This window comes from Somniosus microcephalus, chromosome 34 (genome assembly GCF_052327205.1).
Source record: "Somniosus microcephalus isolate GS21.2 chromosome 34, FLI_Smic_1.0, whole genome shotgun sequence".
NCBI classification, from domain to species: Eukaryota; Metazoa; Chordata; class Chondrichthyes; order Squaliformes; family Somniosidae; genus Somniosus; species Somniosus microcephalus.
Window position 1 is genome coordinate 19,285,936 of NC_141020.1, and position 24,348 is coordinate 19,310,283.

General features: G+C 43.3%; 1 protein-coding gene across 11 annotated transcripts in view; it reads right to left on the reverse strand.

Annotated features, from left to right (window-relative positions):
- Nucleotides 1-24,348, reverse strand: part of LOC147096861 (ryanodine receptor 1-like) — a 461,451-nt gene that overhangs the window by 120,377 nt on the left and 316,726 nt on the right. For 8 of the 11 annotated variants that reach the window (XM_085973560.1, XM_085973555.1, XM_085973558.1 and 5 more), the window contains exons 70-74: nucleotides 22,952-22,969; nucleotides 14,581-14,748; nucleotides 10,290-10,349; nucleotides 4,362-4,499; nucleotides 2,853-2,965 (exon numbers count right to left, since the gene is read on the reverse strand). In XM_085973560.1, the coding sequence (XP_085829686.1) occupies nucleotides 2,853-2,965; nucleotides 4,362-4,499; nucleotides 10,290-10,349; nucleotides 14,581-14,748; nucleotides 22,952-22,969 (497 nt within the window). The remainder of the gene's footprint in view (nucleotides 1-2,852; nucleotides 2,966-4,361; nucleotides 4,500-10,289; nucleotides 10,350-14,580; nucleotides 14,749-22,951; nucleotides 22,970-24,348) is intronic. The other 3 variants (XM_085973559.1, XM_085973551.1, XM_085973561.1) reach the window with 1 other exon arrangement.

Sequence of the window (24,348 nt, forward strand, 5' to 3'; positions counted from 1 at the left end):
ATTTCTCAAACTACATACTCATTGCACTAATCCTGACTAAATAGCATGTCCATCAGTTTGTGTTTACTTTAGAGGTTCTAATTCCAAACTAAAGGATAATTTCAGATCCTCAACTTGCTGCTCTGACCAATCAGATGCTGCTGTAATTGTACAACAGGCTTGTCAATGGACCATGTGCATTGCTAACTCTAAGATTTAGTGCCGTGGTGGCCACACCAAGTCTACGTTACCATCAGTAGGTATACTAGACTTGCAAAGTCCGTTTCCTCACACGCTCTGCGAACCCACAGTTCTCGATAGGCGTTCATGAAGTAATAGCTAATTTTGTGTCTGAGAGAAGAGGATACATTTTCTACATTCAAGTCTTCCTGAGCAATATAACGCTTGCAAAATTGTTCAGACACCAACATAAATCACAACTGGGTACTGGGAGCAAAAGATGTTTAGTTAAGTACTGTAACACTTTCAATATGCATGCACTCATTAAAAAAAAGAGGTGTTAAAGCTGTAACAAAACTTTGGTATTTGGCTTTATTGCTTTTGCAGTGTTCTTCAGCTCAGGTCTCACTCCTGTAGCTCTAAAAGTAGTCAAATCCTGAAGCTCTAAACACTTGTTTGTTACAACCAAAGTATGCATGTGTTAACCCAACAAAGCAAGTAATCCAGCCAGTAATATCGCGTAAGTCAGTGAACTACATAGTATTTTAAGGTTGTTAAAGCTACAGAACATGGGGTAATTTTAGCAGGATGGTGAACGTGCCAGCCATAAAATACATCTGCTACCAGTTTTGTTAGCCAAAGGCTTCCTGCTTCTCCTTATGCTCCATTCTTAAAATACCACAAGCACTGTGGCCTAGAAATGGCCCGTTGCTGTCCACAGCTCGATGGAAATACGCCTCGGGCCTCTTCATTCAGGCGCAGGGGGCAATCCCGAATTTCTAAGCCACAGTGTATACCATATACACACATCTGGCATGTAAAATTTCTTGCATTGCATGCGGTCTTTCTTTTATACAAGTGTGCAGGTTAACTTGTTGGATTGCTGACGAGTTGGAAGGCAACAATCTGGAATGCCAGGTAAAAAAAAAGTGATTGTACCTCTGCCAAACTGCCGATTTAAAATATTAGAAAATTCCCCAAAAAACAAAAATCAATGTTTTCAGGGGATGGGTCATCGAGCACAGACTATCTCTCACCGACTATTTAATCTGTGGTTTAATCCATAATCCTTTGGTTTTGTTTTGTTTTTCTTCTCTTTTATTGCCAACAGATTGAATCTTCAAGCTGCTCCTAAGTTTCTGCTTACGATTATACTTCCAGCTCTTCCTGTTTGTGAAGTCAGCTAGCAACAGGATAGACTAGGCGTTAAGCACTCACTTTTTGAAAGGTGTTTAACGTGGTTTCCCGTAACTAGCCTTTAACCAGCCCGACAATCACAACAAAGAGATTGGAGAAAAGGTGCATGAAGGTTCATTAATAGGCATAGGGGCTCAAAAGGAAAAAAAGCTAAAGAAATGGGTTAAAAATTATTTTAAAATGGCATATGGATCATACGTGACATGGGCAAATGCAAACAAATCCCATCGTGATGCCGATCATATGGTCAATTCAAAGGGGCTGAAAGTGCACTCCCCTGTGCTGGCAAAAGTGCAAAGCCACCAGAGGTGTAGCGGAATACAGAAGTGGGCAATGTCCTTGTGCCAGTTTCTTTCCAAAGTAAAGCGCTTTGGGATGTCTCGAGGTTGTGAAAGGCGCTATATAAATGCAAGCACTTTCTTTCCTCATTTTTTAATGAGCTCAAGTGCATATATCAGGATAGTCGGTACACGTCTGCAATGGGGCAGCTCAAAAGCCTCTCTTGCATGTGGAGCATTATTTCAGGCCCTACCATCCTCATAGGGTGCAGCACAGCATGAGATTGACAAACAGGTTCCAACTGGCTCTGAATTGAAGTCCTTGACTATTTCAGACTACCCAAATTTATTTCATACAAGACCCTTAACAGTCATCATAAAGAAAGACAGCATTGCCACCTCATTATATAGTTATGATCCGACAGGTATGAATAAACAGAAATCAGATAAATCTGCACATTGAGACCTTGCATAATACCACTGATGGCTGCTTGCAATACTAATTTTGTTTGTAAATGCAATTTTCTGTGAATTAACTTTTTTTTTGTTTCAACAATTTTTAACACAAGTCTGGGTTTTATTCCAACTGCTAAAATAAATTGTGGAAAAATATAAGGTTGGATCATGGAGAGAAGGGCACTGTAAATGTCATCTAGAAGTTTCCAAATCTTCAGGGCAAGTTCTATTTTGGTAACGGTTACTGCTCGACTTTTTTGTATTATGAGAGCACACAACACTGAATAGATCATTCAATATTTACTACTTTCTCATACGGTTTAATTTGCTAGAGCTAATGATTTATAGAAATAAATTACACACTGTCGTGAAAGATAAGTGACGACTGTCATGAATCTTACCATTCATGAAGAAATGACTCGAGATAACACTGGGCGGCCAGCTGGTGGCGCCGTCCAAGGAGTATAAATACTCGGGCGTGGGCCCAGCTTGCTCAGGATGTTTCTGTAACCAGGAACTAGTGATGTAACTAGAATCTCATGGTTGTGAAACAGTTGATTAAAGCCTTGTTTTATACGCAAACCAAGTGCTTAGTAGTTATTTTACATCAACCACAGAATATTGGGCTAGATTTATCACTCCTTCATAGTCAACGGGCAAGACAATCTAATATCCAGCAATCTTAAATACATATACTGGGCATGATAATTGGAGGGGAAAGCACCCTTTTCTGGTTCTGTGCTACGTTGCATGGTGTCTTACCTTGGTAAGTTATACAGAGGAGTCATTCTGAAACACGCTACCACAGCTCTCCTGCGCTGCTTGGACAACAGCTTGTGCCAAACCATCTTCTTGGACTTGAAAGGATGTTCCGTCTAAACAGCAAAGAGGGTCCAACATATTACTGACATGACAAATCATATAAAATACACATGCTCTCCCTGAATATGGTAGCCTTTTAATGCATTAGCTACCACAACAGATGCAGCACTAAAGGTCGTCGACCTGAAACGTTAACTCTGTTCCTCTCTCCACAGATGCTGCCTGACCTGCTGAGTAGTTCCAGCATTTCCTGTTTTTAAGATGCAGCACCAGTGGGGTTTGGTGGGCTAGATGCCGATTCATGGGCAATGAGCATAAAATTGAGCACAGCATCTTGGGGGCAGTAACATCCTGCAGCGAACACGTGCTGTTGCGTAATCTTTAAGTAGCTGGTACCCCCTCAGCAGTGATAAATGTACTGCTGGTCATTATCACTAGTTTAAAACCACATCCCTTCTCCTAAATGTGAAAGAAACGGTGGTGGGTAGTTACAATCCTGCTGTGTTTTTACACCAAACCAAGAAGCTGGCTCTTGCACTGTGCAAAGCAAGTGGTCTGGTTGTGACGTAGGTTTGAGAGCATCCTAAAGGATATGAGATCCCTGGAGTGGCAGAAAACTGCAGAGCTGCAGCTTCTGGTTTGTAGCAAATATAAGGTCTGCTTATGGGAAGAAGGGGGAAGACCATTGCAAGAGGGAATGCCTCCTTAAAAAGCCCAAATATTACTTACACTGGTGGCAGCGAGCTGTGAGGGACATCTACATCATCACAGCGCCAGTACCAGCACCAATTAAGAGAAAATTCATTACTGATAATTATGATGAATCAAGGGAGATTTGGTGATGTGGATCTACAGGCAGTGGGACCTGGATTCAAGTTGTCTCTCATGGTCACTTGAGACGAGTTCCTGGAATGAAATAACTTGTAAAGCACCATGACCCAAAAAAGTGTCATAGTTATGCTCAGCTCAATACATTGAAAAAAAAATCACGCGAATTAATTATCCTTTAGTGATCCACACAATGGCCTCGATACTTACGTGAGGCAGTGAAGAGAGTGGGGTCGGGAAGTTGGATATCGCAGGGGAAGTGGTGGGGAATGATCGTGGGGGGAGATCGGAGTGGAGGGCGATGTGGGCTGATCGCGGGAGGGGTTGAGCTGCCGGAGATCGCAGGGTGCGATCTGAGCCCAGGCCAGTACCTCTCCAAAGCAATAGAACCCAGAGCTCATCAGAGTACAAATCCATGGTTTCACATGCAGAGTGTTGCAATGTGCTGAGTCACTTTAAGATTAACAATACATTGAAAAATACAGTTCCAGTGATTGTACTTTATGAAAGAATAGCAACAATAACCAATGTTTCGATTTTTAGTTAACTCTTAAGTTACACAAAAAACCTAAGACTACTGAGCACAAAACATATTTATACATGTGTCACAGATGCTTGTACCTGCTCCAGGTGAAACAGGACTGCAGAGACCTCCTGCACCCGTTTCACAATTTTTTCAGGATTGTTGCTGTCTTCAGCTTTGCCAGCTATATCCTTGTACAACGCCATCTGCCATCGCATAGCTGAAGAATTTTCACACTACAAAATACATTTATAAAATTAGTAAGTTACTGATTCAGTCCAGTCACCTTACAATTCAGCCCAGCACATCCCCCCCATTAGCAAATCGCTGAGAAATACCACAAAAGGTTCAGTTTGCACATACATGATCATACCAACAACTTAGAAACATAGAAGATAGGAGCAGGAAGTAGGCCATTCGGCCCCTCGAGCCTGCTCCGCCATTCAATGCGATCATGGCTGATCATCCAAACTCAGTACCCTGTCCCTGCTTTCTCCCCATATCCCTTGATCCCTTTAGCCTTAAGAAATATATCTAACTCCTCCTTGAATATATTTAATGAATTGGCCTCAACTGCCTTCTGTGGTAGAGAATTCCACAGGTTCACCACTCTCTGGGTGAAGAAATTCCTCCTCATCTCTGTCCTAAATGGCTTACCCCTTATCCTTAGACTGCGACCCTTGGTTCTGGTCTCACCCACCATCGGGAATAGCCTTCCTGCATCTAGTCTGTCTAGTCCTGTCAGAATTTTATAAGTTTCAATGAGATCCCCTCTCATTCTTCTAAACTCCAGCAAATATAAGTCTAATCGACCCAATTTTTCTTCATACGTCATTCCTGCCATCCCAGGTATCAGTCTGATGAATCTTCGCTGCACTCCCTCCATGGCAAGAACATCCTTCCTCAGATAAGGCGACCAAAACTGCACACAATACTCAAGGTGTGGTCTCACCAAGGCCCTGTACAACTGCAGCAAGACATCCTTGCTCCTGTACTCAAACCCTCTCGCTACGAAGGCCAACATACCATTTGCCTTCTTAACCGCCTGCTACACCTGCATGCTTACCTTCAGCGACTGGTGCACAAGGACACCCAGGTCTCGTTGCACTTCCCCTTCTCCCAATCTATTGCCGTTCAGATAATAATCTGCCTTCCTGTTTTTGCCACCAAAGTGGATAACCTCGCATTTATCCACATTATACTGCATCTGCCCAATCACCCAACCTGTCCAAATCATACTGGAGTTTCTCTGCATCCTCCTCACAGCACACACGCCCACCCAGCTTTGTGTCTATTGCATTTATATAGTACCCTTAATGTAGTAAAACATCCCAAGGCATTTCACAGGATCCTAATCAGACAAAAATTAACATGGAGCCAAAGAAGGAGAACATAAGAACACAAGAAATAGGAGCAGGAGTTGGCCATTTGGCCCTTCGGCCATTCAATAAGATCATGGCTGATCTTCTACCTCAGCTCCACTTTCCTGCACTATCCCCATAGCCCTTGATTCTCTTATTATCCAAAAATCTATCGATCTCTGTCTTGAATATACTCAACGACTGAGCCTCCACAGCCCTCTGGGGTAGAGAATTCCAAAGATTCACCGCCCTCTGAGTGAAGACATTTCTCCTCATCTCAGTCCTAAATGGCCGACCCCTTATTCTGAGACTGTGACCCCTGGTTCTAGACTCCCCAGCCAGGGGAAACATCCTCCCTGCATCTACCCTGTCAAGCCCTGTAAGAATTTTGTATGTTTCAATGAGATCACCTCTCATTCTTCTAAACTCCAGAGAATATAGGCCTAGTCTACTCAATCTCTCCTCATAGGACAATCCCCCCAGCCCAGGAACTAGTCTGGTGAACCTTTGTTGCAGTCCCTCTGTAATGAAATCTGTTTGTCTTGATCCTGTATTCATTTTGCACTCATGTATATTACCCTCCCCCACTGTGTATAGTTTCACTTCCTCTTTCCCGACTAACCTGGGAGGTTCCAGGTCTTGGCTCCGCCCCTGACTTCTCTTACATAAAGATCCCAGGATCTGTATGACTCATTCCTGTGAACCAGTCGGCATGTTGAGATGTTAGCTCTGATCTTAGTGATTAAAAACCAACTTGTTTAAGTCTATAACTTCTAGTTTTGTGGTTATTGAAGGCCCATCACCCTCTATGGCAAGTATATCCTTCCTTAGGTAAGGAGATTAAAACTGTACACAATACTCCAAGTGTGGTCTCACCAGGGCCCTATATAATTGCAGTAAGACATCTTTACTCTTATACTCAAATCCTCTTGTAATAAAGGCCAACATACCATTTGCTTTCCTAATTGCTTGCTGTACCTGCATGTTAGCTTTCAGTGATTCGTGTACAAGGACACCCAGGTCCCTCTGAACACCAACATTTCCCAATCTCTCACCATTTAAAAAATACTCTGCTTTTCTATTTTTCCTACCAAAGTCAACATTAGGACAAGTCAAGGGTGGTTTTTTTGTTTTTTGTTAAGGAGGGTGTTGATGACGGTAGGATTGAAAGGGACCGGGACAGTACCTGAGGAGTGGGAACCATTTACAGTATCAGCTAGAATGGAGGCTAGGAAGGGAAGTTGGGTGGTCAGCAATTTGGTGGGTATAGGGTCGAGAGAGTAGAAAGTGGGTCTCAGACAAGATAATCTTGGAGTGCACGAGGGAAATTGGAGAGAAAAGGTGAGAGAGATGAGAGTTTAGGGGCTAGATTTTCAGTATAGACAGTTTTGGGGTGCTAAGCTTAGCGCCCGCCCGAAGTTATCGCCCGCCCCAAAGTAGCGCCCCGTTGCCGGAAATTCAGTGGCTTCGCCCTAAGAGGTTGGTGGAGCGCTAAAAGAGGCGTTCCACTAGTATCTTTAGGCGCTAAGCCGGCGGTGGAGAGCGCAACACCCGAGCTTGGGCGCAGCGCACGGCAGACACTCTGGTGCCAGTGAGCTCTTAAAGGGGAAGGGTGCATGTATTTTTTTCCAAATGCAAAGGGGGGAGGAGGAGGAGGAGGAGGAGGAGGAGGAGGAGGAGGAGGAGGAGGAGGAGGAGGAAGAGGAAGAGGAGGAGGAGGAGGAGGAGGAGGAGGAGGAGGAGGAGGAGGAGTAGTGATTGGTGCCCGGAAACATAAATAGACCGTTCAGAACAACACACAGCTTACTTCCACACAACACATGCAGAGTGCCTTTTGTACGAGTGCCCTTTAATTTGCGCTCCCCAGGGTGTGTTGCGTTCCATTTTACAAACGCTCTGGACGCCAGGCGCACAATGGGGCGGTCCGACTGAAGTTTGGATTCGGGGCGGCCAAAGGGCGTTGCACGAGGATGTGACGTCATTTTCTGCGCGCGCATCCGGGCGGCCGCTAAACTTTGCGCCGGCGCTAACGGGCAACTTAATTTGGGGCGGGGCGCAAACTGCGCTGCGCCCAGGCGCTACACGCATAGCGCCCGAAAATCACTTCTCTTAAGGCGCTAACTGCTGGCGCAAGCAACTGAAAATCTAGCCCCAGGTCTTTCAGGGGACTGGGGGGGACCTTGGCGGAAGCTTGGCTTGGTGGGCTAGAGTAAGGGAAGGATGTAGCAGAGGCAGTTGAACAGATGGTCTCAATCTTACTGACAAATAGTTAGTTTTGTAGTTCCTTATGCCTTCAAATTGGGCTCTTCGAATCTTAATGTATGAACACTTATAACATGTTCTTACAAAATTCCTTTGTCATTTTAACAGAGGTCATACATTTATTTCAAAATGGGTTAATGCCTCAGTTATAATGAATAGTTAAAATAGTAGACAGATGAAACTGATAGAAATGTGTTCAAAGGGACTGATATCAAGGTTTCAGTTTTCAAGGAATAATCCATTTTTCATTTCAATGTTTTCCAAAATAATAGTTTGTTTTGTGTCACTAATTTCAAGGTCAGAGTACCTCAAACAAATGTCCATGTATAAATTAACTACTCTATAGATTAATGTAGGGGTCAGCTGTGGCTCAGTCGTAACAACACCAAGGCCGCCTATTTCCACCTCTACAATATCGCCAGCCTCCACCCATACTGCAGCTCAAATGCTTATCCACACCTTTGACAGCTCCAGACTCAATGGCCCCAATATTAGCTTGGAGACGGGAGGGAAAGGGGCTGTTTTGAGATCGGGATAGCCAGAAGAATGGTCATGGCGAATTTAACGGCAGGGCCCGATTAACATTTTTTGTCTCTGTTTGAGAGGCTGGCTGGCGGTCGGGCGGGTAGGCCATCAGCACCAGAGGCCAGGGAGCAGAGAGGAGGAATTGGAGGCCTCTGGGGGAGATCGAAGGGTCATCGGGGCAGGGGGGGGCGTTGTCCGATCGCAGGGTGGGGTGGGGGGGGGTGAAGCAGGTAAATTGGATCTAGCCGGTAAGTGGAAAGACTCTTAGCTCCTGGATCCAGCAGTCCTCCCCTCCCTTTAGCTGCCGGGTTTCTCGAGGCCGGGCAGGGTTAAATTGAAAATGGTGATTAATTCTGAGGCACGCAGCCTCATTATAATATTTAAATGACTAACCTGCCTCCTGTGAGCAGGTTCTTTGCTTGCCGCTGCGTCCCGCCTCCATTAAAACCGGAAGTTGACAGGTTGGAGTCTGGTTTCAGATTTTTTACATGCCACCCGACCCAAACCCACCTGCTTTGGGGTGTTAAAATTCCCCCAATTTATTCCACTGCCGGCTTCCTGAAATCTGCCCTTCACAAAGTGTAACTGTCCGATCTCCACAGGCTGCATTCTGTTCTGCACTACATTCTGCTCCTCCATCCTCTCCAACCCTCAGTAGCTCCCAATCCCCCAACAAATCCTATTTCAAAATCTATGCCCACAAATGCCTTTGTTAGGAGGGATGGTCCATGTCATGAATCTTATCATCATGAAGAAACGACTCATGAAATAACACTGGGCGGCCAGCTGGTGGCGCCGTCCAAGGAGTATAAATACTCGGGCGTGGGCCCAGCTTGCTCAGGACGTTTTTGTAACCAGGAACTAGTGATGTAACTAGAATCTCATGGTTGTGAAACAGTTGATTAAAGCCTTATTTTATACTCAACCAAGTGCTTAGTGAGTTTTCTTACGTCAGTCCATATGATGGTATGAGCAATACCTTTATATTCTTTCACTTTGTTTCTTTGTATTTTTAATCTTTTTTAATGGTGATCAGTGGAAGGGAGGTGGATGTACATGTTACAGATCTTGACATTAATTAATACTATGGGGCCAATAAAGTGTCAGCCGTGGCTCAGTGGGTTGCACCCTCGCCTCGGAGTCAGAAGGTTGTGGGTTCATTGTCTCACTCCAGGGACTTGAGCACAGAAATCCAGGCTGACACTCCCAGTGCAGTACTGAGGGAATGCTGCACTGTCGGAGGTGCCGTCTTACAGATGAGACGTTAAGCCGAGGCCCCGTCTGCTCGCTCAGGTGGACGTAAAAGATCCGATTTCTAAGAAGAGCAGGGGGAGTTCTCCCCGGTGTCCTGGCCAATATTTATCCCTTAACCAAAGTAACAAAAAAAAAAAAACTGGTTATCTGGTCATCATCACATTGCTGTTTGTGGGAGCTTGCTGTGCGCAATTGGCTGCCGTATTTCCTACATTACAACAGTGACAACACTTCAAAAGTGCTTCATTGGCTGTAAAGCACTTTGGGATGTCCTGAGGTCATGAAAGGCGCTATATAAATGCAAGTCTTCCTTTTTTTTCCAATAACGAGGCCCGGGTATCAACACTGCTGACCATCAGGTGCTGTGTGCATAAACTCATTAATGGATAGAAAATAGGGCGGCCTCTGTTATGGGTGGGAAAACCTCGCAGCACTATTTTCCTCCATGTGTGGGGCCCAGATGATGCAATGGCCCCAGGTGCAGTAACAGGAAAATCTGTTGTACGGTGTTAGTGATCAATTACAATTTTGGAATTTATAGTTATTTGGAGACTGAAAAAATGAAATGAAACGATGACCAAAGAGAATGGCCTCTTTTTTCATTTTGAAATTACGTTCTTTTACCTTTCCCTGCAAGTGGAGATTGCCCTGAAGAAACTCTTGTACTTCTTCATCTGTATCTTTCTGTCAGGATTGTAAGGAAGGAGAGATAGTAGGTCAGTGATACAGCAAACAAACCAGCAAAGCATTAAACAACAACACGTTTAACGCAGTTAAACGTCAGGCGCTTCACAGGAGTATTATAAAGACAAAAAATTTGACACCGAGCCACATAAGGAGAAATTAGGGCAGGTGACCAAAAGCTTGGTCAAAGAGGTAGGTTTTAAGGAGCGTCTTAAAGGAGGAAAGAGAGGTAGCGAGGTTTAGGCAGGGAATACCGAGCTTAGGGCCCAGACAACAAAAGGCACGGTCACCAACGGTAGAGCGATTATAATCAGGGATGCTCAAGAGGGCAGAATTTAAAGAGCGCAGTAATTTCAGGGGGGTTGTGGGGCTGGAGGAGATTACAGAGATAGGGAGGGGCGAGGGCCATGGAGGGATTTGAAAACAGTGATAAGAATTTTGAAATTGAGGCGTTGCTTAACCAGGAGCCAATGTAGGTCAGCGAGCACAGGGGTGATGGGTGCGAGTTAGGACACGGGCAGCCGGGTTTTGGGTGACCTCAAGTTTACGTAGGGTAGAACGTGGGAGGCCAGCCAGGAGTGCGTTGGAATAGTCAAGTCTGGAGGTAACATAGGCATGGATGAGGGTTTCCACAGTAGATGAGCTGAGCCAAGGGTGGAGATGGGCAATGTTACGGTGGTGGAAATAGGCGGTCTTAGTTATGCAGTGGATACGTGGTCGGAAGCTCATTTCAGGGTCAAATATGACACCAAGGTTGCGAACAGTGTGGTTCAGCCTCAGACAGATGTTAGGGAGAGGGATGGAGTCAGTGGCTCGGACCGAAAACAATGGCTTCGGTCTTCCCAATATTTAATTGGAGAAAATTTCTGCTCATTCAAAACTGGATTTTCGACAAGCAGTCTGACAATTTAGAGACCATGGAGGGGTCAAGAGAAGTGGTGGTGAGGTAGAGCTGGGTGTCGCCAGCGTACATGTGGAAACCAACGCTGTGTTTTTGGATGATGTCGCCAAGGGGCAACATGTAGATGAGAAATAAGAGGGGGCCAAGGATAGATCCTTGGGGGACACTAGAGGTAACGATGCGGGAGCAGGAAGAGAAGTCGTTGCAGGTGATTCTCTGGCTACGATTAGATCGATAGGAATGGAACCAGGCGAGTGCAGTCCCAACTGCAACGGTGGAGATGCGTTGGAGAAGGATGGAGTGGTCAACCGTGACAAAGGCTACAGACAAGTCAAGAAGGACGAGGAGGGATAGTTTACCGTTGTCACGGTCATAAAGGATCTCATTTGTGACTTTGACGAGAGCCGTTTCAGTACTGTGGCGGGGCGTAAACCTGATTGGAGGGATTCAAACATGGAGTTGCGAAAATTGTGGGCACGGATTTGGGAGGTGACAACGCGTTCAAGGATTTGAGAGGAAAGGAAGGTTGGAGATGGGGCAGTAGTTTGCAAGGACGGTAGGTCAAAGGTTGGTTTTTTTGAGGCGAGGGGTGATGACGGCAGATTTGAAGGCGAGGGGGACAGTACCTGAGGAGAGCAAACCGTTAACAACGCCAGCTAACATGGGAGTCAGAAAAGAAAGTTGGGTGGTCAGCAGTTCAGTGGGAATAGGGTCAAGGGAGCAGGAAGTGGGTCTCATGGACAAGATGAGCGCGGAGAGGTCATGAGGGAAAATCGGAGAGGAAGGGAAGTGGCCGAGGCAGTTGAATGGATGGTCTCAATCTTAGAGACAAAGAAGTCCAGGAGCTCCTCACACTTGTTGGAGGTGAGGGTGGAGGAGACAGGGGAGAGGGGTTTAAGAAGATGGTTAGCAATAGAAAATAGAAGCCGGGGTTTATCTTTGCATTCCAGAATGATCCTGGAATAGTGAGAACCTTTAGCAGACGAGAACAGGACCTGATACTGCTTTATGTGGTCCAGCCAGATCTGGCGGTGAATGGCTAAACCAATTGTCCGCCATATCCATTCAAGTCAGCGTCCCTTGAACTTAAGGGAGCAGAGATGAGGGCCGTATCAGGGGCAGCGGCCAGGGTGAGAGTGTAATCGTTTTATTAGGGACTAGGGCATCAAAAGTGGTGGTGAGGGTGTGGTTGAGCAGATCGGTAGCTGGTGAATGGAGGGCCAAAGGCTGGACAGTTGGGATTTCGTAAGTGCAGTTGTAAGAGAGTTGGGAGAGTTTTTTTTTCATGGGGCGAACACAGAAGGAAGTAGGGTTGGGGGGGGGAAGGCGATACGAGGAAGTGGTCAGAGATAGCACTATCTGCGATTGACACGATGGGAGTAGCGAGACCATGAGGGACGGCAAGGTCAAATATGGGTTGGGGAGTTTACATGGAGGGCGAGATTAAGGGAGGATAGGAGGCTAGTGAACTCAGAGGAGAGGGAGCATGATGAATTGAGATGGAGTTGAAATCACCGTGGATGAGAAGTTGTTCTGTGCAAAGACTGAGGGATGAAAGCTGTTAGAAAACTTTTAGATTGGCACAAAACAATACTTATGTTTGAAATAGTACCTACGGAAAAATAATTTCACTTTGTCATTTTTCCATGAAGCTGACGATATTTTGTGTTGGACATTCTCTATACCAGGATTTAGAAATCTAGAACTCTTCTCTTCTTTAGAAATCTAGCAGAGTCTTGTACTCATGTACTTAAATTAAGCACTTAAGCATTTGTTTTATAACATAACAAAGGTAAATTCACAAATCCTGCGCTCCCAGAGAGCATTTGTCAGAGACGGGGTTACAATGCTGCAGCACCCATTCTCTGACCCGCTTGGTTGTACAACGTACGATGCACTTTCCGGGATAAACTATAACTATAGTATCCATCATATGATGCTCGAAGCCTTCAGCTACAGTGCCCCCATTTCATAAATTCTTCAGTTGTCTCCCCTCCTCCTCGGGAAGTGCTAACTGTACTGTTCACAAGCACCTTGCCCAAGTCGCCATTCTTTCTGTGTAAGCCTGGTGTTAGCAGGCAAGCCAACTGCAGGAGGTATCACTGGTGTTAGCAGGCAAGCCAACTGCAGGAGGTATCACTGGTGTTGGCAGGCAAGCCAACTGCAGGAGGTATCACAGCCGAGCCCGATCCTGTCCTTCCCCTGATGTCCACATACACAGTGTACCTATAGATCCCATTTAAATACTTCAATATTTTATATATCTTCATGTTTTTAGAAGATCGTCTCAGCTTGTTTATGGCTAAATTGTGAATGGTAAAGAATTCATTTATGTTCTTGCTATAAATAGCAAGCAATAGAAACCTTATCCCTTCTATCCAGGCTGTGTGCTCAAGCTTCTCTAACCTTTCCTTAGAGCTCATCCCCTTTACTGTAACCTTTTCAACACGTGTTTGTTTTGTTTTGGTGCAGTGTTCAAAACCAAGAAGCATACTTCTCTGTATGCCCAGGCTAGTGTATTGTAAAGCCTTAGCATTAACATCTGCTGTCTTGTTTTTCACTGTTCTGCCTATAGCATTCTACTAGCATTTACAGGAAACTTTGGTTTATCCGGAGGTTAATTGTCCAGAATGCTCGATCCACCGGCAAAAATCAGGAGCCGTTTTGTTAGGTTTTTTTTCTTCTCGTGGCTTTTTTTTTCAAGTCAGGCTCTGCAAAGTCTCTCTGAAGCTGTTGCTAAGCTACAGAGACGCTTCCAAGGTACGGCCGACTGTTTAGGAGCTGTTGCTAAGCAACTGTGTTTGCGTGGGTTTTCTCCGGTTTCCTCCCACAGTCCAAAGATGTGCGGGTTAGGTTGATTGGCCATGATAAAAATTGGCCCTTAGTGTTAGGGGGGATTAAATATGTGGGGTTACGGGGATAGGGCTTGGGTGGGATGGCTGTTGGTGTAGGGACCGGGTGCTAGGGTTTGGATGATCAGCCATGATCTCGTTGAATGGCGGAGCAGGCTCGAAGGGCCAAATGGCCTACTCCTGCTCCTGGTTTCTATGTAACAGTGTTTGTTGCCAGATACGGAGCTGCAAATCTCCGTATGCTTCAACATTAACGCTGGTTTGTCCGGCAGTTTTGATGGAACGGCAACAGCTCGGTCCCGTCGGTGCCGGATATCACAAAGTTTCCTGTAATTGATCCACCACAGTCAGCCCATTGAAAGTGATGTGTCCACAATTCCTCCCAGGCCCCTTTCTAAACAAACACATGGAAATACTATGTCAAGCATTTCATAAACACACTCATTAGTATAAATATACCTGAAAATTCAGCACTTACCAGGCCATATCTTGTCTTGGCAATGTTAATCAGCTCTTGATCAGCAGGCGAACACATGTTCAGGCCAATAGGAAGCATTTTTTTAAGGGTTGCTACAATCAGTGATGTCTGAACGGAGTAACGGTCACCCCTCCTCTGCTTTTTTGTCCTTTCCTCAGACCCTCCAGACTGAAGTCAACAGTGAAAATGGTTTACAAAAATCACATATTCAGTACAGCACACCCTTCATTAGGTAACAGATAATAAGGTGTAAATCTGAAGTTGCAGGTGGAAAAGTATGTTATCAACAAAGACTCTGTAGCTGCACACAAATATATCCCTATGAAACATCCCCAATAGGTGTTACATTTGAAAAGAAATACTGTATATAGAATATTGCACCAGTGATGGTTGCCCTTTCACGAGTGTAAAAGTCCCGCAACAACGGAGCATAGCGGAAATTTAAGCACTAGAATTAACCATTACCTGGTGTAATATTCTATAGTTATTGTTTACTTGAGGTTAAAATGTTATAGGACACAAAGCTATTAGGTGATGTTGTCATATGGGTGGAACACTTTTACTTAACTGCCAGGAAATACCATTCACAGTGACTGTAAATATAACAGCAATGCCCATAGAATATATTTATACAGGGCTTAAGATAAGAACTCGAGTCACAAATACATTCAGCTTTTGACTAAATATAAATTTACCACTACATTATTTACAAAACCTAAATAAAAGTGGAAAATTTCCTAAAATGTCAGCAACAGTCTCCTATCTGAACCCCTGTTTATATACACAATGCCACACATGCATACACTCAGTAAGTATGGGCATAACATAGACTTTAACACCTGCAACTTTGGCTAAGAGAGGAGACTATTTTGTTCCCCCATTGTTTTCTCCTCGATCTACTGATTAGTGCCACGGCTCCACAGGCAGCAACTTCTCTCCAGTACCTCACCCAAGTGGCCACTCTTCCTGCGTGAGCCTCGAAAGTGAGTGTCAGCTGGTTATGTAACAGTGGGAGGCATAACAGCAGAGCCCGAACTGGTCCTCAGGTGATGGCCATACTTTCCAGCAGAGCTCAGTGAAAAGCAATTGGAGCAGGAACTCTTCTCATCTTCCTTGGGCCAGGAGCAATGAGACTCAATTACAGCACCTGGGCTGAGATAAGCTAACGGAACAGATTTGGAGACGATTTTAACTCTACACGCCCAGCAGCACCAGGTAGGCAGTTAAAATGTCCTGAGTTACCTACCTGGATTTTAACCTGGTTTCTTGAGCAAGGGGCAAGAGACCCTCCCAAAGCCGACAGGGTCCTTCATTACTTTGCATGTCGGTCCTTTGAGATCATTGGGACTGGACTACAACTTTAACTCGGGCCTGAGCGGGGAATCCGCTGCAGCTTTCCTGGACAGAAGAGGATCAGCCCCAGAAGAGGCCAAAAATAGTAATTTTTGTTTCCTTTGTGGGTCCAGGATGAGGAGTGTTCCTTCAGGCTCCACAAGGAAAGCTTAGACATCCCGTGTCCCGGACTCCCCTCCCTTCCTGAACGTGAAACCACCGTGTGGCGCCCCCGGAACCTGATCTCACCGTCTATCATGGGTCGATGGGCAGCCATGGTCTGCCTGATTTTTCCATTGGTCTGCAGCCGCCTCCCACCCACTTCCCGCTCATTCTGTTAATGAGGCCTGGGAGTTAAAATAGCCTGGGCCTGATTTATGCAGCAGTGGGTATTTTCAACTCACCTTGCCACCCAACCGCTCAAAACCTGCCTGGAATTAAAATCAGGGCCTACATATACAAGTCAAATCAAGGACCTTATTAGTCGGTACAAGCTCGTACTGCATTAGCTCACAACATTGATGCTTCTTAATTGCCTCACAATTAGCCCCAAATTTAACTCGTGGCGCGAGTGCAGCGTGGGAGATGCAGACCGTGGCCATTTTAACCCCCGGCCTCATTGTTATTTTTCAGGAGTCTCCTGCCTGATCCTGGCGGGAATGACAAGGAAGCTGGCAGGCAGGAGCGGGACTTTGGGTGACAGGAGGGAGCTGCCGGGTACTCGGGGGAATGGTCCCCGGCACGAATGTGTGTTGTGGCGGCGGAGGTCGGGGGGGGGGGGGGGCGTTGGTAGGTGATTATGATCGGGGGACGGGGAGGAAGAAATGCACAGGAGGTCATCAACCTACCTTTCTCTTTCAAATGCTAACGGACTTGCTGTGCAGTTCCAGCATTTTCTTTTATCGTAGAATGTAACTGTGGCTTTATGTTTCATTTAAAAAAATGTTAAGAAAAAAATTTCCATTTACAACCTTGACCCAATTAGGATAAAAGCCTGGCGTAATAATGTAGTTATTGAAAATGTTACTATTAAGATTAAAGCTCTGATTAAATAAGAGCATGTCTGTGTGTGAAAGGTTCCATGGGAATTTGGAGAAGTCAAGGTTGACAGGATTAAAGTTAATTTAAGAAATAACAACAGAAAATGTTGGAAAAACTCAGCAGGCCAGGCAACATCCGTGGAGAGAAATTAGAGTCGACGTTTCGGGTCGAAACCCTTTTTCAAACTGGAAAGGAAATGAAATAGATCGAAGGCAGAGCTGTGATACAACAAAAGAAGTAAAGAGACATTAAGAGGTATTCAAAACCAGACGAGGTGGTGATAGGACAAGTGGAGACAAAAGACGGCAAGATTAGGTGTGAAGTGTACTGGCAGAATGAGAGACAGCTGCCGTGTGGGAGAGAGAAAAAAAAAGGAAAGTGGGGGGGGGGGGGGGGGAAACCCAAAACAAAGGGGTGGAAAAAAAAAAGTAAAAATGTAATAGGGGCCGAGGTTATGATCTGAAATTGTTGAACTCGATATTGAGTCGGGAAGACGGCAAAGTGCATAATCGGAAGATGAGGTGCTGTTCCTCGAGTTTACGTTGAGCTTCCGTGGAACAATGCAAGAGGCCAAGGACGGTGAGGTCCGAGTGGGAATGGAGCGGTGAATTAAAATGACAGGTGACCGGAAGCTCGGGGTCACCCTTACGGACTGAACGGAGGTGTTCCGCAAAGCGGTCACCCAATCTGCGTTTGGTCTCCCCAATGTAGAGGAGGCCGCATCGTGAGCAGCGAATACAGTATACTAGATTGCAAGAAGTACAAGTAAATCGCTGTTTCACCTGGAAGGGGTGTTTGGGGCCCTGGACAGTGGGAAGGGGGGAGGTATAGGGGCAGGTGTTACATCTCCTGCATTAAATTAAAGTTAATTTAAGGTTTGACGACCAAATGTTCTGTTAAAGAACTGTGGGGGTGAAATTGGTCTTCAAAATGGCAGTGCAAAGCGGGCGATAACAAATCAGCATCCCGGTTTAGACCCGATTTTCTTTACCAACAATGGGTGTAAAACAGGCTGCCAATTCATTCTCACCCAGTTTGCGCTTCTGTTGAAGACCAATTTCACCTGGTGCGTTCTAGTATTGCAAATGAAAGTACATTCATGTAATGGAGCTGAATTGTCTGTTAAAAGTCTGCAAATGCCTTTTGCTTGCAGTCCTCGACTATAAATAAGTTTGCTTACTCACTCACTAAGAGAAATGGAATTGATGCTATTCAGTTGACATTAGTTTGGTTTAGTGACGCAGAAGTCTGTTGTATGTTATAGATTAAAAGGGTAAAACATAATTCTGGCTCTTCTAAAATGAACTTAACCATAAAGGCTCTGTCTCATTCTCCAAAAATGTGTACACATGTCAGATCACGGTAACTACAAAACCCAAAAAGTTTACACTATAGCAAAAGGCAACACTTCATGAAATCAAAAGACGGTGGTCTGAAAGGGAGTCTACTGCAGTATTTTGGAGTTGAAAAAAAATAATTTTCATATGTTTTAACTCTGCACATTTCCTGTAAACGACTGAAGTGCAATTGTATTTATACTAGTAACATTTAAAATGATTAATCTTGTTTGGAAACAGAAATGTTAGCAATGCAGAAATTCCTGATGCCGTGAGCCTTTAAGAATCAGTCATCAAGGAGCAATGAACAGTTCAGGACTTGTCTTACACTCTTCAGGTGGAAACTACTTCAACATTATTTCTTTCATTATTTTGCTTTGGCTTTTACCAAAACTGGGGATTTTATTGGTAAAACAGAGAATCTGTAGTGGTTTAATTAGAAAAATAACCCCATAGCCTAAAAAAAAATCAAACGATCAATAACTTGAAAGTGCAAGTCAAACCTGAACTGCTCTCAAATCCCTATCACTCATTTTGTGTGGTCTAGGTATGTCAAGGCTGTTGTCACAATGTATTAATTAAGGATTATTATTATTGCTATTTTTCTTGGTAACTAAAGACACTTAGTCCAGGTTTGACCATTAGTTATGGGTTTCTAACCCCCACACTCTTTTTGTGCTGTTTTACACTGATTATAATTATTGCTGCTTAATGTTACTGTGATGAACAGGATTCAGATGGCATGTTTATTGTCAGGAATATCAGTATAGCATGCTATGGTGACAGTCCTAATCTGCAAAATTTATTCACACAGATTAACTATAAATGCATATAAAATACTAACAATGATAGAATATGCTGGCTTTTAACTTGGATCTCGCTTAGACCTAAAAGTACTAACGTTTGACCTTTCCAGCAGTTTTATTGTGCTATTGCACAATTAATCTTTCCCTCTCACAAACAAATCTAATTTGGGGTCAAATTGCACTGCGCAATAGTGACCTCTAAATGCATTAACATACTTGTATGAAATTCCCTCTGTCTGGCATTTTAATGACGACATTCACCCATTTATTTTAATTTGTTCACATGCTACAGTTGCGTAATGCGATTTCAGTCCAATTGGCACTATTCTCATGAGCTGCTAGACAACAATCTATCCAATTTTATACATTTTGATAGATCATTAATGGCTATTCGTAATGTTTTAAAATCCCAAAGCAGGTATAAATAATTCATTAAAACATTAATATATATTTTAAATGGTTAGAGAAGGAAGACAGAGCCCACTTTCTGTTTTAACTACAGTGAGCTTAGACTCAACCCGAGTCTGAAGGCATGTTGTATTTTTAAAAAATCCATATTTAAAAGATACTATCAAAATTACATAATGGGGTAGCGGGTTAGCACACCTCTGGAACCAGGGTCCAGACTAAGACATTAGGCCCAGGCTTGTAGCACAAAACCAACTATAGTTTGATGCATTAGGACTAAGTTAACAGCAAATTAGCAGTTTCATTGAGGAAGGCCATAGCAATGCAGGTGTGAGGAACAAGTAATTCTACACTGCTGTTTTAGGGAGTAGATATACTTGCTCTCGAGGCGGTTCAGAGAAGGTTCACTTAGTTGATTCCGGAGATGAGGGGGTTGACGTATGAGGAAAGGTTGAGTAGGTTGGGACTCTACTCATTGGAGTTCAGAAGAATGAGAGGCGATCTTATCGAAACATAAGATTGTGAGGGGGCTTGATCGGGTGGATGCGGTGAAGATGTTTCCACTGATGGGTGAGACTAGAACTAGGGGGCATAATCTAAGAATAAGGGGATGCCCTTTCAAAACTGAGATGAGGAGAAACTTCTTCACTCAGAGGGTAGTAAATCTATGGAATTTGCTACCCCAAAGAGCTGCGGAAGCTGCAACATTAAATAAATTTAAAATGGAGATAGACAGTTTCCTAGCAGATAAGGGGATTAGGGGTTACGGGGAGAGGGCAGGGGAGTGGACGTGAGTCTAGATTTGGATCAGCCATGATCCTATTGAATGGTGGAGCAGGCCCGAGGGGCCGTGTGGCCTACTCCTGCTCCTACTTCTTATGTTCTTATGTTCTTATGCTCCTGTGAAATTGAGGTTGAAGAACTTTGCTAGGGCTAAGTAAAATGGAAGGTCAATTGCTATAGAGGCCCTCCTCATTCTTTGAGTAAAATTAAACCTCCACATGAAAAGAGAAAAGTCACTCTGTCCATTGGGGAAAACACTCTCTTAAGGGTCAATGTCCCTTTAAATTTTCAAGCTTTCCGTTATGTGAACCCCAGGCGGATGCCTAAAACAGGCTTTCAGCCCCTTGAATATATAAACGAGGGACCTAACGACTGTTGAGGCCCCTTTTAGAAAAAAAAAATTATTAAAAAGAAAGTTCCTGTGTAGTTGGAGGAGCATTCCCGATCACGTGTCTACTATGCGTTAATCAAAGTTCAGTATGGTAGTATATCTTAACCAGCAAGAAGATTACTGCAAGTAAGGATAATTATTAAACATCAGGCCACACAATTCTGCAGAGGGCAAATTCTTGAAAAATGTCCATCTTGTGTAACATATGGGGCAAGATCGGTTTACAGGAACCGCTGTGAACGGAGTGACAGACAAAAAGGTTCTGTAACAATCCAAAATATTAACAAGCAGTTAAAAGTCCTAATTGTTTTCAGGAGCAACTTTTGAAATTGTCTTGAAAACAGGAAGAGTGTATTCAAAATGCACATACAGCAACCACAGATCTATTGTATCTTATGGCAAGTACGCTGCGAGTTATGATATAGGTTACTGCTCACTTAGCTACATAGGGGGTGAAATTCTTCTTGGAAGTAGTGCGATATGAGGTTACCCTCTGATGTTCTTTCCTACTGAAGTCACCCCCATAATGTCAATACTTTGGGCAAATAAAGCGGACAAATATAAGGAGGGGAAATTAACTACTTGGAACCAATGCATTTTAAAATACGTAAGTGTATAAATTGATGTCTAGCAACATCATGTAAATAGCCGCTTTGATTCATAAATCTGACTTAGTTGTGAAAAATTAACACGGTGAGAGTTAATGGTTAAATAATCTCTTTCTTAAGACTGAAGACAAACCGCCACCTCTGATATATCAATGTAAACACAGGCCACAAGGCTGATGGAATTGGACTATGTCATTTAAAAAAAAAAATTTCTGCACCTCAAAGTATTTCTGTGCAAGGACAGAACTGCAGTTGGACTAAAGTAGTTGCTTAGGATTGTCGTGGTGACAAAGAAATGAGGCAACAATATGGAGTACAACAAAAAGTTCTGAATGCTGGCAGCTCACAGAGACACCAGTTCCCATTCTGTCCTGGCATCATAATGAGAGTTATAGCTGCCTAAATTTGAGGTTGGCCATGTGAGGAACAGGACGCTAAGCAATTATTATTTGTGGCTTCTTGTTCAATAATGTGATCATGGGGTTGGTCCCTGGGTTAGTAAAATGGTCAGAAGCTAAACAGAACTACGTGGAATGGGTTCCTGACCTCTTTAGCGGTTCAATAATTCCTATGCGTTACTTAATGTAAAATATTTTGCAGTTTGGGTTAAATTCTAAAGGTAGAGATATTAATGAACACTACATATAATAAATAAAAACAGAAAATGCTGGAGAAACTCAGCAGGTCAGGCAGCATCTGTGAAGAGAGAAACAGAGTTAACATTTCAGGTCGATGACCTTTCATCGTGCGCTTTCATTTGAAAAGGTCATCGACCTGAAACGTTAACTCTGTTTCTCTCTTCACAGATGCTGCCTGACCTGCTGAGTATCTCCAGCATTTTGTTTTTATTTCAGATTTCCAGCATCTGCAGTATTTTCTTTTTGTACTGTAAATATATTAAACAGTTTATGTTGTTTAATAATCAGTAAACTGAAATGTAATCTTGGGTTCCACGAGCCTGCAGCAACGAATGTATGAATGGATTAATTTTAATCTCTAATTGCTGATTCGGAGATTTCATATTTTGTTAATTGTGTTTTTATAAATAATCTTTTCGATCACTAATAATAATTTTTAACTCCAAACATTCGTACAGTGAACATATTTTTTTAGAACAAATCCGGACAAGAAAAACATTGTAATTGTGCTATCATTTGAAAGCAACATGCTAGCGCTGACAATTAAGGCATTAATCAACACCTGCAAGTGACTTTCCCGTATCATTACGAGTTTCACTTCCCCTCCAATCCATTAAAAAACACAAATCAACAACATTGAGGACGGTTCAAGACTTCATTGAGCTATTCTTAACTTGCTTGCCAGTGGCTGATGGCTCTCTTTAATTTAATAGCTAAGCCTAACATTGTATAGCCAAGTCACACTTAGTCTATTCTGTCACCAGCCTGAAATTTGCTTCTGAATAACAATTTTTTGGTTTCCCAGAGCAAATTGTACCAGCAAATGCCAGTAGCCTTTGATCAGTGTAAATGATAGAAACTTAGCGATATATATTTTTAATAAACAAAATTCTGTGCCCGATTCCATGAGCCTGGTGATAGAAACTACAACAGCACGGCTAATCAGAGGGCCTTAGCAGGAGAATCTGGGAGAATGCCATCAGCAGTGCGAAGCTAGCTGCACATTTATATTATCATGCCCTCTGACCTGTCCATCCTCTCCAGCCTATTCAGGCCGACACGACCGCAGATATCAATATGTCAGAGAAAAGATACGAAATTAGCAGATTATTAGAGAATTCACTTATTTTCAAACCTCAGCACAGGAATTGTCAAATATATGGCAATATATCAAACCTATACAAGATATATGAAATACATGAAATACATCTAATTAGCATCTTTCACTAAAAATACCAGAGAAACACATTTTTTGGCCCAGAAAGGCTTTTAGGACATGTCAGTCTCAGAACTTTGAATTCTGCAAATAACTAACCCAAGCTAAAATGATATCCTAAATTTCAACTTCAACACAAGTTAATCTCTTATAATTTGAGTTGTAGTAAAGTTGCCACATAGTTCATTCCCCAGGAAGAAATGATATTGCAACAGTCCAATAAATAACGATAGGGTAAGATAGCTTAGTAACTGATTTTAAGTGACGCGTCAGAGCAATAAAAGCAGAGAAATATTGTATGATGATCCCAGTGGATAGACTGGAGATTCTGAACCTCAGACAAGTGGAATGGTCGATCTTTTGCATGGCAGTGGAGAGAGTGCGTGAAGCATTGTGCATCTTATTAAAACTCCAGCACTGTTTAAGGCAGCAGTTGGCAATCATAACAGGAACAATAACTTACCAAAAGGAACAGGCAACATTGCTAAAGATGTTGATATATTTCTCATATTGCACTAAATAATTATTTCATATTTTACTTTGCAATTGTCCTGAGACTATACAGTAGTTTCCTTGTGAATATATTTGTTTTGTAGTTTTGTTAAGACAGCATGGCTAGAAGAATTGTTTTTTTTGGAAATTTACTAGACCAAGACTGGTAGAGTTCACTGAACTGTGTTAGTGGTATACTCTTCAAATGTTTCAATATATAACAGTAGAAAACACTGCAAAGATTTACAGATCCACAAATAACTCAAATGCTACAGGTAATAGCTCTATGTAATACTAGCTAAATTCTTGATTCTTTTGGATTGGTAATCCTTTGGTTCATATTCAACCAGCACTGTGCTAATCCTGTCAAGTGTTTTGTAGTCCCACAACACAAACTTGTTCAGGGATTTACTGCCAGCTCTACTGTCAGTGAAGTCAAGCATAGGTCCCTTGCAGTTAGAATCAGGGGAATTTATAATGGGGAACAAAGAAATGGCAGACCAATTAAATACATACTTTGGTTCTGTCTTCACAAAGGAGGACACAAATAACCTCCCAGAGATGTCGGGGAACATAGGGTCTAATGAGAGGGAGGAACTGAAATGGTGTTAGGGAAATTGATGGGATTGAAGGCCGATAAATCCCCAGGGCCTGATAATCTACATCCTAGGGTACTTAAGGAAGTGGCCCTAGAAATAGTAGATACATTGCTGGTC